General features: G+C 38.9%; 1 protein-coding gene across 1 annotated transcript; it reads left to right on the plus strand.

The window, feature by feature from the left end:
- Positions 1–11,626: 11,626 nt before the first annotated feature.
- On the plus strand, positions 11,627–16,409 carry LOC140772194 (putative disease resistance protein RGA3). Its single transcript, XM_073114133.1, has 2 exons — positions 11,627–15,635; positions 15,916–16,409. Exons 1-2 carry the CDS (start codon positions 11,843–11,845, stop codon positions 15,936–15,938), a joined length of 3,816 nt encoding a protein of 1,271 aa, XP_072970234.1. The 5' UTR covers positions 11,627–11,842; the 3' UTR covers positions 15,939–16,409.
- Positions 16,410–16,791: the final 382 nt, after the last annotated feature.

Below are 16,791 nucleotides of genomic sequence, written 5' to 3' on the forward strand. Positions count from 1 at the left end.
TTTGAACGCGATTGTGAACGTGGTTGGAGAGTGTGCATTATGTGTTCGAACGCACTATGAATGCCTGCATCGCGTTCGCAAATCCAGAGAAGTAGGAAACATGCGCGTTCGATCGCGCGTTCGAACGCCTGCATCGCATTCGCAAATCTAGAGAAAAGCAAACTCAGTGCCGCGTTCGAATGCGGTCGACGAAATTATATTGTTTAGGGTTAATTTTGAGTTGTTTGGTTTGCCTCTAAGAGGGATGTGGATAGCAACCAAAGGTCATTATTGAAGAATTAAGTTTTGCCTTGCCTCTTTCATCTTTTTCGCTCCCGATCTCTCAATCTCCGGCGACGCCGCTTCTAACCTCCCACGACCGGCCAATCACTCTAGACCCTTAGGGGCGGCCCTCTCCTTCCCCCTCTTCCAATCTATCCAACACTTGCCCTAACCCTTCCATCAACCATAACTCTTTCACCACCACTTTTCACCGGTGCCACCCCATTAACGCTTGTCCACCTCCCACCACCATCATGTTAGGATCTTGTGCCTCTATCCACGGATCCTGATCAGATCACCATGACGTTCATCCAGTAATCAGACGATATCTTGAGATCTCCACATCCGATTCACCTTAAACTTAATTTGTTAGAAAACTCTTTTCTAGGGCTACAACATAGCTAAATTTCACGTCGATCTGACGACGACATCTTTTGGGATCTCATTATAAAGTTTTGTACCAGATCTAGTCCAGATTAGAGAATTAGAAGAGATTGAACCTTAGCCAAAATGGGAGATCATATCACAAAATGGGAGATGAACTAGAGGACTTGGTGGAAGACTAGGAGGCCTTGGAGTGCAGCAAGGAAGTCCACGGCGAGATCTCCATGCATGCTTACAGCGGCACTAATGCACCAAGGATGCTTCAGGTCGATGACACCGTGAAGAATCAAACAGTGAGGATCCTCATCGACATCGGGAGAACCCACAACTTCATGGATGAACGTGTGATCAAGAAGATAGAAATAGCTATAGAAGCTATCTCTGGATTTGATGTAGCTTTGGGAGACGGCATGACGCCCAGGGCGAACAAAGTATGCCGAGGGCTTCTTTTCAAGATTCAAGGCAATTTTTTCAACTTGGATCTTCACCCATTGGCTTTATGAGGGGCTGACATTGTACTGGGGACCTAATGGATGCAAAATTTGGGCTCGGTGGCCTTTGATTTTTCAGAAATTTAGATGGATTTTGAAAAAAAGTGGCAAACGAGTGTGGTTAGACGAAATTCAACCACGACTTGGAGCCAAACTTCAGTCGATGGTGGGACAGCCAAGGGCTAGGTGCCATGGACTTCTAATCCAATTAATCTAGAGTCAAGTAGACCATACAAAGGAAGGAGTACCCACTGATCTATTCGCCTTACTGAAAGAATTCAACAAGGTGTTTAAAGAACCATACGGCATGCCGCCGGCTCGACCACAGCATTGAGATTACTCCCAGAGCTGAGCCGACTAATGTACGACCTTACTGATACCTATTTGTGTCAAAGGAGGAGATCACAAGGCTTGTCAAGGAGATACTAGACAATGGAATCATCTAGTTGAGTTGAAGCTCGTACCCATCATCGATGCTCCTACTGCGGAAGAAGGACAAAACATGGCAATTTTGTGTGGACTACCATGCACTCAGTGCCATCATGGTGAAGGATAGGTATCCTATTCCTATTGTTGAAGAACTCTTGGATGAGCTCTCGAGGGTCTCTTACTTCAGCAAGTTAGACTTGTGAGCCGGCTACCACCAAATTTGAGTGAGACCCGAGGATGTGCACAAGAACACATTTCGCGCACATGACAGGCATCATGCCTTTTGGACTCACTAATGCTCCCTCCACCTTCCAAGGGTTGATGAACAACGTCTTTACTTCACTATTGAGGCAATTTGTGCTTGTCTTTTTCAACGACATCCTTGTATACAGTTGTTCATGGAAAGAGCATCTTGTTCACCTTCACAAAGCATTGCAGATTTTGAAAGATAATGAGCTGAAGGTGAAGGAGTCCAAATGTTTATGAGGTCAGCCGAGAGTGGAGTATCTCGGCCATATCATATTAGCGGCGGGAGTGGAAGCCGATTCCTCCAATATGCAGAAGATGGTGCAATGATAGATTTCAAAGACATCGAAAGAATTGTGGGGCTTCCTTGGATTAACAGGCTATTACTATAACAACTGATCCTTAAAAATTGTGGCCGGCCTTGTGCCATGTTGAGATGGCGCGGGCTGGGGGTGCCACGCACTCCCAGCCACCGGGCCGGGCCATCTAGCCTCAGTGGACCCGCTGGCGCCGTAGTGCCGATGTCCCCACTACATCTCTCTCTCTCACCCTATTACCGATGTTGGCCTACCGTTATCGTCGCTGCCAAAGTGAGCTCTTCTTCGTACTTCTCTTCTCACCCTTTCTCTTTCTCCTCTCTACCAGCGAGAGGCCGGTCGCTGGCTGGCCACCAACTGTCGGTGCCCTCCCCTCCAGGCTGAGTCTGCACCCTCCTTCTTTCCCTTCCCTTCCTTTCTTCTCTACTCTTCTTCTTCTTCTTCTTCTTCTTCTTCTTCTTCTTCTTCTTTTCTTCTTTCTTTTTCTTCTTCCTTCTCAGCTTCTTCTCCTCCTATTTTTGCAATAGTGCTAGACTCAGCCCCATATTGTAGCAAGCAGTGCTTGGCCGAGCCCAGCACTAGTGGCAATGCTCTTTTTTAATTTATTTTAATTTATTATTTTATTTTATATAGGTATTTCTTTCTTAACTAATGCAAATAGATAATTATTTTAATAGTAATATATATTCATCAATATGATTATTATTAATTATAATTAGTATAATTAATGATTAATTAGGTTATAAACTATTACACATAAATATAGGTAATACTTATATTTATTTATTTATATTTCTATTAGATTAATAGATAGATTTGTAAATTATAATTAAATTTATATACTAATATTCTTACGATATACATTTGAAGTAATTCTAGTAATTTATTAGATATTATTATTTTGTAACAAATGAAATACTAGGCTTATTTATTTATTATTTTATAAAGTAAAGACTATATAGTCCCTAATTAATTAGAGTGAGAACCACAACTTAATTATAATTAAGTTTTTATCTATATTTATATTTTCATTTATAATTATAAATCTAACTACTTATAAAGATAAGTAGAAATTCTAGAACCTAAAAAATCATCATATTTTACATGAACGGATTTTAATTAGATAAACAACTAATTTCATGTTACCTAAATATTTTCATATCCCGAATCCCTTATGTAAGACTTCGTGGACTTTATTAGCGATGAGTGATGGTTGATTGATGGATGTGAGGGATACGTGTATTGGGTCTTCTGATCTGAGGTGAGTAATCTTATCCCCTATACATTTTTTTCAAATTAGAATAAATTATATAATTATGTATATGCATATTTTGGCTTTTAGCATAATTATATAATCTTATCTATAGATGATTTAAGCATATTTTATCACTCATGTGATTAGACTAATCTTAGATATGAGTATACTGATGACATATAGAGATGATTAGAGATGACTATACTATTATGATTTTATGTCGAGATGATCTCTAGCATAAGTATACATATGATAGACTAACATAAATATACATGTGATACATATATCATCGAAGATTTCATCGCATCATATATTTCACTAATTATAGTATTGAATAAAATGCACGTGATCAGTCCTATACGTCAAAGCTATTTCATTGGAACTCTTTGTCTATGGTAACATGATTTTGAAGGACTATCCGTAGCATTAAAAATGATGGTTGGGAAGAAGCCATGGAAGAAGTCATGTGTGGGGAAGTAAGAGCTATTTAGAAAAAAAAATGGCCATTCTTTAAAGAGCAAATGATTTATATAAGTCCATGACAATTTTATTCAATAAAATATAAGAGAAGGAGGGAATTCAACCCGCCAATTCATTAATGTTATCTGGGCGCTCTCAATTACAGAAAAATTAATAATTTTATTTTAGTCATAACTATATAGATTGATTTGAGACTTTTTAAAATATAATAACATAAAGTAATTTTAGACATAAATACAAGTGTGTAAAAATATTATTAATTCTTAAATAAATTTTGCAACCAACTAGGGTGGGGGCAATTGGAACTCTACTAATGCCATGTATGAAGGGTAATGTGATTACTTTATGTTGCGAACATGACTTGAAGGGTAGATCTAGATTTGTTGTAGAATTATTGGTTTGCGTAGTACTAAAAGAATATTGCAAGAATATTCTTTTGATGCTATAAATTATGAAACTAGATGGATTTACTTCATAACTTTTAAATCTACATTTTTGGTACCTTTTTAGATTCAGACTCTATCTAATGTCAAATGGATCAAAATTGGGACTGATATGGAGTATAAGCTAGAGGCCATGGTGGTGATGGCGGGAGGTGTTTGGTGGTGGCCAGTGGTGAGATGGTCATGTCGTAAAAGTGCTGGTGGGGCATGGTGGTGGAAATGTCTAGTCGAAACAAAGATAGAAGAGGGGAAGAGTGTCGACAACCCTAAGGGATTAGGGATCATTGGATAAAAGGGTGGGAGGGCAGGTGGCCTAGGCTATGGTGGTGGCTAGAGTTTGAGGGAAGGAGGAGGGAGACGCAAGAGAGACAAAGAGAGAGATAGAGAGATAAGGTAGAGTCAATTCAATTCCATTCATGCATACTCTAATCTAGTTGCACTTCACATATTTAAAAGAGGCTAACTAACTTGACCCATATGGTGAATCTATTGACTTTACTCTAATGACTTAACTCTAATCAAATAAATTAACTAATACAAGCTAAAATAATAAATGACTCAACTGAAATACAAATCAACAAAGCTAAAATAATCGACCTGATTCAATGAGTCCAATTTCCGTTGCTGTGATTCGACCTAACATAGTTCTAACGGATATAGTACCCCAAAATAATATTACTAAAATTAAAAAAAACACAAAAGCTTATATTCTCTCAAAAAATATGTCCACTTTGTGAACTTCATTCTGTAATGAGAAGTTCTATGCACGTAATATATGCTTATAGTTACGTACTACCTTATAGGTACAGAATGCATACTTGTATATAGGTTAGTTCTTGCTTGTTAGTATGCACTGCGTGCTTGGATGCACGTAGTGTAGCTTTGCAAGTATGCAATGCATAGGTATATAAAGGGCTTGCTTGTATATATAGAATGCTTAGATATGCAACATTTACTAGTAGGTATATATGTTTCTAGGTACAAAATGACAGGTCTGCTATTTGATCTTATCAATAGTAAAATGGTAAATTTATCTTGGGCCTAAACTCATTTTAAATGGGGAAAAGAATTAGGTTAGCCCATGTATGAATTCATCTCTTCATTCATAACTCTATGCCAATAAGTGCTACTATCAACTTGCAAAGCTTCTTCAAAACATTCTTGATTCATCACTATTAGTCAACAATAAATAATATATAGAAAAATAAAGACCATGATAGGTTTAAAGTTTTGGTTCTACCCTATTTCCTTGCCTCTTGATAGTTTCTTTATTTTAGTTATCTCCTCAAACTTTATATATATTTTTTATTGTCTTTTTCCTTTTAAGATATGCCTTTGTATATCATATTTTTTTATTGAATATTACATCTTTGCTTCAATGACTTTTCTATTTTCTTCATACCCAATGAAAATGCATTTCTTAGACTTGGAATCTAACTTGTTTCTATTTTTAGAATTAGTACAAACATATGATATGCAACTGAAACCAATGATATTAGAAGGTTCTAATATCATTGGCAAAGGAGATGTACATCTCTAAGATATGCATGCCTAAAGTAACCTTAGATATAATTGCTGAGAATGTCCTTCTAAGTAGTCGTATGGAAAGAGGCTCTGGAATTTATCACCCATGATTCGACCAATTCATCCAATGACAAAATCAAGGTATTAGAATCAGAGGTTTAAAAGATATTTGCCAAAGGGCTCGAAGTATGGTATAAAGTGCCATCTGCTTAATTTTTTGTAGACTTTGCGATTGCATCTTATGTGACCCTTCTTACCACAATGCTAGCAACCGTCCGCTACCTTAAGTTGATTTGGATTTACTTCTCCACATTTAGATCTTCTATAGTTCCTTAACTTGGCCTTTGATCAGCCTCTATACTCTCCACATTAAGAGCCGTCCCCACTGCTTCACTAAATATTTTTCTCTCCGAATCTCCTCACTGAATAGAACACTTAAGATTATATCATCGTACTTCAGAGTAGATGATCTTGAGGACTAGGCCTTTCAACTCTCTGGGAAGCATGACAAAATCAATAGTGCATAAACTCATCGTTGAATTTAATGTCGACCGAGTTCAATTGATTTACGGTAGCATTAAACTTGTTCAAATGTTTTATAATGCTTCCAACTTTAACCATCTTCATGTTAGACATATTTCTTTGTTCGATGCTAATGGTTTCTCGTATATGTTTGTTAATGCAGTCAATAAATCTAAAGTGATTGCCTCTTTAGAAATATTGAAAGCCACCAATGCTGACAGGAAGAGGAACATTGTTCTAAGTGTTTTCTGATCTAGAATTTTTCAATCTTCATTGTTCATATCCTTTGGCTTTGCCTTTTCCTCCATCTAGAATCTAAAATTCATCTCGCAAAACTACTCACTTCTCAACTTTCCATCCTCCATTGCTCCCACTGAACCTATAACTTTATTCTGATACCATTTATTCCAGATTGCAGGGGAGTCTAGATGAAGGAAACACAAAGAACAATCACACAAGAGACACAAAAGTTCTATGTGGTTCACCCAATATAGGTTACATTCACAAAAATCCCACTGGTTTCACTATCTAGATCACAAGAAAAAGAAATTCAAGGAGAAATCACTATCAACCCAACTCAAGAACCCACATTATCTCTCTTACTCTCTCTCTACAAGACTCATACATTTGTATATTTGCACCTCAGCCTTTACTAAATCTCTCATAAGCTCGTCCTTTATTAAGCTATATTGTTTTGAACTCCCTAATATTCCCTCATATTTGATAGGCTCTTATAGACCGGAAATGTGGGTGTCCTAATAAAATTAAGTCAAACTACTTTAGGAATTGGTACAACTTTCGTAAAACCTAGTCAGCTTAAGCATCAACTTCATAACAATGGAAACCTCTTCCAAATAGACCACGAAACCCTCAAATCCTCTTCAAAGCTGCCATAAAAAGTAGTTGTAATAATTAAACTAGGACATCCTTGGGTGTTCAAACATTTGCTTAGGTGTTCAAACATTCTTGGATGTTTGCAAGACTCGTTGTTTTTGAGTGCTTACATACAACTGCGAACGTTCTAAAAGTGTTCGAATGTTTGTAGAATGCCCTTGAGTTCGGCCCTAAATACATCGCTCCAATTGCGTGCCGAGTAAAAGTTCCTTAATTTCTTATATCCTGCTCACACGTAATAATCAAAATATGTTGATTTAGGCTTTGTACATGAATTGCAATGATACGATCCGACCATAGGGAGAAAGTCCGTTAGGCTGAGTTGAGTCGAGTCTTAGTTAATTAATTTTACTTATTACTTTTAAATTTAAATTAAAATGGATATATATATATATATATATATATATATATATATATATATATATATATATAAAATCTAGAATGGTAAATTGGATCCGACCTACTATGATTCTACTCCTATAAATAAGAGTTGTCTTAATTTATATATTATCAAGGAAGGAATATTGGCTTAGTTTTATTATTTCGCATTTACTCTTTTAATCATAGCCTTTTATTTTCATAGAAATAGATCTAATATAATAACCCTAATTTTATCTCCAAACCCTAGACACCATCTACCTCCACGAGCTACCTACCGGCCGACCTCCACCATCCCAAGGCCATCTGTCACCCTTCAACGACCACTACAAAGTCAGTATTTCTATTTTTATTCAATTTGGCCTACCTCCACTATTTCATTAATATCTTTTTACCCTAACCTCGGAATCACTTCATCCTAAAGAAAAAGATTTGAAACTCATAAGGCTACCACCTATTAAAACTTCAAAATTTTTCTATAAACGGATTGGTCTAAATCTAGTTCGCAATAATAATATCAAAGTTCTTATTCCTCAATCGATAGTGAACACGCAATCTAAAGAAAATCCGAGGGAGATTGCCACCATGGAGGACCAAAAACTTATTTCCATCCCAGTGGAAGCTTCTCTAGTGCACTAGCCACCGCAATCGACAAACCTCTATGCAGGCGATACTCGAATCCCTGGATGCTTTATAGGATTTATCGAAAGAAGCCATATGATCTGCCAAGGAGAACACCAAGAGCTTGACAAGGCACTTCAAGCCTTAAAGGTGGCTGTTTTGACCTAGCACCGTTGCCCGACGTTGCCATCCATGGTGAAACTGACCCCCTCCCACACCCCATGATGAGAAAACTCAAACCATGAGGGTGAGGATGAGGGGGAAGAAGAGCTGGCCCGAACCATGATCACAACCCCTCCTCTAACCTCGGTAGAGTTCCTACCACCTTACAAATCAACCCTTATTGCAGCAGCGATGGCATAGTAGGCCCTAGCGACAGCCCTAATGTTGCCTTCCCTAGCTACATTATAAAATGACGCCCAAAACCTTAGCTCTTCATCGATGTCATTTTGCGAGCTTTCGTCCCAAACCACTATTGCCAATCTCCTCCTTAGGTCCTCTACACCCAAGCCATGGCCACCATTCACACTAAAAGACCATCATTGATGGCCTTCTATGCTGCACCAAATCCATGACTAGTGGCCTCAAGTCTGGCACTTCCACAACCACCGGTAGCCATGATTGTCTTTCTTTACCTAACTGCTAGCTTATGGGGGCCATAGAAGCTACCAACAATCGTCGGGTGGCCAAACAAGATGATCACCTTCCCTTTCGCTGTAGTTTTGCTGTAGTGGGACCTTGAGCACCATCTGCAGCCACTAAGGGTCGATGAGATCACCAAAGATGAGTCATGGCCGCTGATGAAGCAAGCTTAGCCTGAGCTTGATTTTCTTACTTCGCCATCGCTCATTGCCATTCTACCACCTTTGAGGACCCACCGGATGTCGACTACCACTAGCTAGGGTCCTACCTAGCTACCACAAAGGCCACAACAGCCTATGACGGCACCCCAAGGCCCAAACAGAAATTTGGCATTAGCGTTAAAGCAACTGGGTGAAGGGATGAAGTGCACATATCTCGAGACTAGCTAATTTTTGCAAATCAACTTGATCACCTTGCGTAACTCAGTTTTCGACTCATTAGCATGACTTGGGGCCTTAGTATGAGCTTGAGGATGACTGGTAGGATGACCTGATGGAGTCGTGTTTGCTAAGTGAGTCCTCTATGCAACCCCAGACCGAACAAGAGCTAGATCCTTGGGCTCATGACCTATATGACCAGCATCCACCGCGATGTCGCTTGACTCACTATGATGGACCATATTTGGGAATTCAAGTTTGGACCGTCAAGCTTAATTTTTCATAATTTTCTAGAGTAGACCTACCTAGTGGAGTAGTTTTTCACATATCATGGATGCCTACCCGCTAAAAGGTTTATCTCACATCATCTCACTTAGAGGGTGCGATGATTAGGTGGTACTAGTCTACAAAGTGGACTTGACCATTTGAATCTTGACAGGATTTTGCTAACGTGATCTTTGCTCGATTCAATCTAACCTAGTATGATGACTTCCATGTAATGTTGACTAAGTTGACTCAATCAACCACAATTTGGGCATACTAGGAGGAGTTTGAACTGATCTGCAACTAGATTACCAACTACTTAAACTCGATCCTGAAGACACACTCATTAGTGAGCTCAAGCCTGATATTCAAGCTGAGGTCAAGGCTTAGAGGCCCACTACTTCCAAGAAGACCTTCTCACTAGTAGTTTTGATAGAATTCAAATTCAATAAGTTAAAGTAGATCCGCAAAAAAGAGAGGAGAGAGATGGCACAAGCCAAGGGTCCACTAGAGGTGCACTTACCTAAGCCAGCTCGCACAAATGGCCTAGTAGAATTGACAGCAAATCATGCATCATAATTGCAAGCGTCAGTCGGTCATGTCAAGTTCTTAGGCGGCCTTAAAGAAGAAGAACTCGAGTCCTCTGATTGGTATGAGATGCTATACAAGTACAAGAACGCAAATAACTAGTCACCTTGAGGGCAAGACAATGAAAGAGTGGTGGATTGATATGATCCGACTACGAGGGCTTAGTCAACTAGGTTAACTTGAGTTGAGTTTAGTCTAGTTAATTAGTTTTGCTTAATGCTTTTAAATTAAATGGATAATCCACATATGTAACCCAATATGGCGAATTGGATCCAACCCGCTATAACTCTCTTCCTCTAAATAGGAGTGATCATGATTTATTTATTATCATAAAAGAAATATTAGTTTAGCCATTTTATTATTTTGCATTTACTCTTTTAATAGTACTCATTTATTTTCATAGGAGTAAATCTAAAATTATAATTCTAAATCTACATCCGAACCCTACCAACTATCTACCTCCACGAGCCACCCACCTTCACGACTGACCTCCACCATCCCACGGCCGTCCACCAGCTTTCGACGACTGTCGCAACATTGGTATTTCTATTTCCGCCCAATTTCAACTTACCTCCATAATTTCATTAATATCTTTTCACGTTAATCTTGAAATTACTTTATTCTAAATCCATAAAATTTTAGATTTTTTTCTACTAAATGGATCTGTCCAAATCTAATTCGTAACCTGCAAAATATGAAATCTAATACAACATAGTTGTCATTGTCCAAGCTTCATCTTTTTGTGCCTCCTACACATCATCCACGAGTATGCTGCCATTGTTTGTGTATCTCCTGCACTTCGTCCACCATCGCTGCTTTGCCTCCCACGTCTTCTAGCATTAGCGCTCATCTTTTGTCTATCCATTTCCCTTCCTTACTATTTTTTTAGGCTTCATCCATTTTAAGAATAAGTTCAATACTAAAATAAATATTCAATTTTTATGTTCATTTATATTCTAAATAAATATACATAATTATCTTTGATGTATAAAGTAAAAATAAAAAACTATTAGCTTAATATTTAAATTAATATTTTTAAAATTCCAAATCTATCCCCACAATCTTATCCGATAGAAAGTGTCAAATAAAATATTAAGGATAAGTTTAGAATTTTAAAATATTAAGTTAAATAAAATAATAAAATTTATTTTATTAAGCTAATACGAGGTTAAATAAACTTGGAGGCTTTTCAGAATATTTTTATTAAAAGAAAAGAATATAACTTTTATAGAAAAATCAATTAATTAGGGCTCGAACCATAATAAAAAAAAATCTATAATGTCGGGGCTTTTCTGCAAATTTCCCTATAATTTATGTTAAAAGTTAATGACTAACGACAAACCAAAAGGCGCCATTGACGACGAGTCCATCACCGTGCCGTCACTAACGACAAATCAAAGAGTTGGCGCCATTGACTGCCAGTCTGCCACCATGCCATCCTGGCTTTGCCTCTCTCTCTTTCTTCTAATTTTTTTTTTTCATTTCTGGCTTTGCCCATCACAGTGGGCATATCGATTTACCCACTTGCCAAGTTGCATTAGAATAATATATAATTATCGAAGGCTATTAGATATATTCCCATCCGACGGTTGAGCAGAAAGCCCAAATGATTCTTGTATGAAAAGGGGGGAGAGGAAGAGGGAAAGGATTGATAGAAGCAGAGCTATCAATTCTGCGTGTTCTACTCTTTGATTGTGAGGAAGAAGGGAGAGGAGGGCTTCCAAATATGGCGGTGGAATTGACGGTTGCTGGGTGGTTCACTAGTAACGTGATCACTTACTTGATTTCTTACGCTGAAGACCAGTATAAGAGGCAGCTCGGCCTTAAGGCGGAGCGGCAAAGGCTGGAGCAGGCCCTTCCTCAGATCAAAGCTTTGCTGGAGTCTGTTGATAGCGGCCATATCAAGGAGAAGAATCCAGCACTGGAGGGATGGCTGTGGCAGTTTAGAGACGCGGTGGACGAGGCAGAGGATTTCAAGGATGAGGTGGAGTACCAACGACTGGAGAAAGAAATCAGGGTGAGTGGTGCTTCCTCTTCCATCAATACTTTTATTCGGCGTGCCGTGCATAAGGATCCCACTTTAAAAAGGTTAAAAGAGGTTGTGAAGGGGTTAGATAGGCTTGTTACTGAAATGGGTCCTTTCCTTAATCTGGTGGCCACCTCAAAAGATAAGCAACCTTTGAACACGAGTAGCCGTGATACTACTTCGCTTTTACCTGTTGTCCACAAATTGGTCGGGAGAGAAGATGAGAAACAAAGGATAATAAGCAAACTGTTAAATTTCAGTTCTGCATCTGATAGCAGGAATTATTCTGTTCTACCTATTATTGGGGTCGGAGGGATTGGGAAGACTACTCTTGCTCAGCTTGTTTACAATGATGAGAACATAGAGAAGCACTTTGAAAAGAGAGTGTGGGTCTGTGTCTCTAATACTTTTGATGTGCCCTTGCTTACCAGAAGAATTCTTGAACTTGTGGTTGATGAAAAACAGACCACTGATAATCTTCAATTTCTTCAACAAGAGCTCTTAAAGAATTTGAGGTCAAAAAAAATTTTGCTTGTGTTGGATGATGTCTGGAATGATCAAAATTCAAAAAGTTGGGATGACTTACTAAAACCTTTCAGTTCAGTAGAGCGTGGAAGCATGATCTTATTAACAACTCGGATGGAAAAGGTTGCAAAGATGATGACGGGTGCCATGGAACCTATATTCTTAAAACGTTTGAATAAAGAAGATTATTGGGAGTTCTTTAAGGATTGTGCATTTGGTGGTGTGGACCCTAACGATCACAAAAAATTGCAAGATATTGGAAGTAGAATTGCCAAAAAGCTAAAAGGTTCTCCTTTAGCTGCAAAGACCGTGGGATGGATATTGAAGACCAATTTAAATGATGAGCACTGGGAAAGAATCTTAAATAGTGAATTATGGAAACTAGATCAAGGCGAGAACGACATCATGCCAGCTCTGAGATTAAGTTATCAGCATCTCCCTTCACACTTGAAGCCCTGCTTTAGATTCTGTAGCATATTTCCTCAAGATTATCAGTTTGATATGGAGAAACTTGTCTATATGTGGATGGCTCTAGGTCTGCTTCAGGAGCCTAAAAATGGAAATGAACGACCAGAGGATATAGGAGATGATTACTTGAATGATCTAGTGGGGAAATCATTTTTTGATTGTCATAAAACCGATCACAGCGGAACATACTATGTCATGCACGATTTGTTACATGACCTTGCAACCTCTGTTTCTGTTGGTGAATGTTTTAGAATTGGAGAGAGTACTCAGACCACACTTATCCCTAATACTATACGCCACTTATCCATCAATACTTCTCTTACTCCACCTATACTACATGAAGTCGCCCAACTCAAACACTTGCAAACCCTTCTTCTCCCAAAAGGATTTAATCCCATCTTTATTGACTTTCCTAAGGAGCTCAAAGGGCTGATGGCCCTACGCATATTGGAATCATCTGCTTTTTGTATCACTGATGACTCTATTAGTAACCTAAAACTCCTTCGCTACTTATATAGTGACCATCGTATTAATAATAAAGTTCCTGAATCAGTGAATAAGCTTTACCACCTCCAATTCTTGCACTACCAAAACAATGATTCTGTTGTGAAATTATTGCCACTAGATTGCATCCACAACCTTATCAACCTTAGACGCCTAACTACACCCAATTCTGATAGCGGCAAATTTTCTGGTCTAGGGAGACTGTCCTCACTTCAGATTTTGAAGAAGTTTAGTGTTGAGGATAATGGGAAAAATATATTAGATTTGAAAAACTTGGGAGAACTCCGTAGACTTGGCATTAAGAATCTGGAGAAGGTAAAAAGGACTGACGATGTCGTCGAAGCTAATTTGAAAGATAAACGGCACCTCCGCATACTGACGTTAGAGTGGGATCCCGATTGCAGCACTGGAAGCCCTGAGGTTGATGAGCAGGTACTCGACGTCATTGAACCACATTCCAATCTCCAGTATCTGAAAATAAAACGTTACATGGGCTGCAGGAGCCCACATTGGATAACTCTTCAATCTCTATCGAACATAGTATCTATTACTCTTTGCAATTGCGAAGGATGGAAGGACCTGCCACCTCTTGGGCAGCTACCCTATCTTGAGTTCCTACGACTTGAAGGGATGATTTCGGTAAAGCGAGTTGGCAGTGCACCCAATGGGGGAACTGAAGCTAGCGTTTTCCCATCATTGCTAGAACTATGGTTGACAGAATTGCCGGCACTACAAGAGTTCTATGGAGGAGCCGAGAAGACCCAATGGCTTCCACGTTTGGAAAATCTAGTGATCAGTGAATGCCCCAACCTGAGTGTGTTTCCCAATCTACCTTGTGGCTTAAGAAAATTGCGTATAAAAGTTGTAAATTGGACTGCTTTACCAAAACTGTGGCTGGGGGGGAACACCAACGCCCAAAGCATGTCATCGCCACTTTCGTCTTCATCATCGTCAACATCGTCTCTTTCTTTACTACGTATCCACCATTGTGAAGGCCTCGAGTCGCTAGCTGATGGTCTATTACTTCAAACTGAACTTTTTACATCTCTTGAGGAGGTTTTCATCATTGACTGTGGAAAGCTGACGCATTTACCCATTGGGGAATTCAATAAATTCCCCTCTCTCAAGGAACTCAAGGTACGGGGTTGTCCGAAGCTGCAGAGGCGATCAACATCAGGAAGGTTCTTCCCTCCGTCACTGCAATCCCTCATTATTCAGGATTGGGATTTCCTGGATCTGGAAGACTTCAACTTACTCTATGTTTTGGGTTTGTGGGGTTGCGCAAACATCAAATCCCTTCCCTCGGCAGAAGTGTTCGGAAGATGGAAAGCTCTAAAACATTTGCAGATTGTGGATTGCTCAGAGCTAGAATCACTGGGGGGTTTACAAGCCCTCTCATCCCTCGAGCAGCTAAGTCTGGAAAGATGCCCCAAGTTAGTTACATCAGCTTCAACATCGCCGTCGGCGTTACTAGTGGAAGAACCTCGTTCCTCCTCCCCCTCATCCTCATCCTCTTCCCTAATAGTAAAACGCCTTTTTATTGACGATCTCTTTCTGCTATGTACTGGGCCACTGAAATGCATTTCCCCCCGAAGTTTGGATATCTTTGAAACCCAAGAGGTCCATATTGAAAGTTGTGATGAAGTCCGATATTCCTCAGCACTAAAAGAATGGGTGTTGAATAACCGCACCTCACTTGAAAGCATCTTTTGTGATCGATACTCTCGGTTGTTCTCGCTTGTGGACCTGCAAAGCCTCTCTTCTCTTCAATATCTGCACATAGTGAAGTGTAAGAATCTCCAGTCACTGCCAGAACTTCCATCATCCCTAGAAACACTGAGGTTACGTGACTGTTCTCCCGAGTTGGAAGAGAGGTGCCTACAAGATTCAGGACCAGATTGGCCCAAGATTCAGCACATCCCGGATGTAACTATCGGACGTTACAACAAGGAGGATTTAGCAACTCTTACTGTAGCAAAACACAGGCCAACCACAGGTATCAGCCTTTCCCAGTGTCTTTAACATTTAATTTATCTTCGATATTACAATGATTTTTCTCCTCGACCTTTGATGCACATTTCTTCATTGTCTTTTCCTTTCCTATAGATCTATGTCAAATGGTTTTTTTCTCTCATTCTCTTAATTTCTGAGAAGAAGAAGTTGAGTGAATATTAATTACTACAGATAGAATTCAAATCTTTTGAATGTTTTAGCCAAGAAGTGTGATTTCCTGATAAAATGAACAATGACGATCAACTTTTGATTGTAAACAATAGCTAGAGGAAACCTGAGGAAATGAAGCTAGAGGAAGAATCTCTAGAGGGGAACAAAGCTCGATGAAGATCCTTCTGGAGGGGAACGATAGATCCTTCTCTTGATGACAAGCTACTGCTGGACATTGCCATTGAGTAGTGCTTCTCTGCCCAAGCTCCCTAACTGGAGATTGTTCTGAACTCAAGTCCTTGCTAATGAACAGGTGTTACAGGAACTGTGCCCAAACTTTCTCGTATCCCTTGTATACTTATATCATCTGATAGATATGAGAGGAGCCATTAAGGGACTATTACTGGTATCAGGGGGAAATCATAGAAGGGACTATTACTGCATTATTTGTATGGATTGTTTCTCATTTCTTTTGGATTTACTTCTTCTTTTATATGTTTCCTTTTATCTGTTTGTCTATTTTTGCTCATTCCTCTGTAAGATTGTTTCTTATTCCCAATCCATTTTCAAGTGGTGGTTTTGCAGAATTTGTTAAGTCTCTGTTATTTTGCATCACAGAGTGGCATATTTCAAGTTTAATTACAGATAATGCTACTGAGAAATTTGGTACCTGTACACGCGTTGCTCGATTCATTCATGATGTCTTTCAAAATATAAGATCATCTTTAATACAATTGATATCAATCTAGCGGTTGTTAGTGGTTCTTTCTAATCATCATCTTAGCTCTCAAAAAATGCAACTTTGATAATATCCTTACCTGATGACAATTAGTTAATGATATACTAATTGTAACTTTTCATTTATAAATTAAATACTGAAATACATATATTATAAGATGAACTAGATGGCATAATAGTCAGTAAGATGTTGGTTATGTTATTAATTTAAGAATTCAAAAGAATTGAAATCACAACCAATAAAAATTTTT

The sequence above is a fragment of the Typha angustifolia genome, chromosome 12, assembly GCF_048772165.1.
Source record: "Typha angustifolia cultivar Huaian chromosome 12, ASM4877216v1, whole genome shotgun sequence".
NCBI classification, from domain to species: Eukaryota; Viridiplantae; Streptophyta; class Magnoliopsida; order Poales; family Typhaceae; genus Typha; species Typha angustifolia.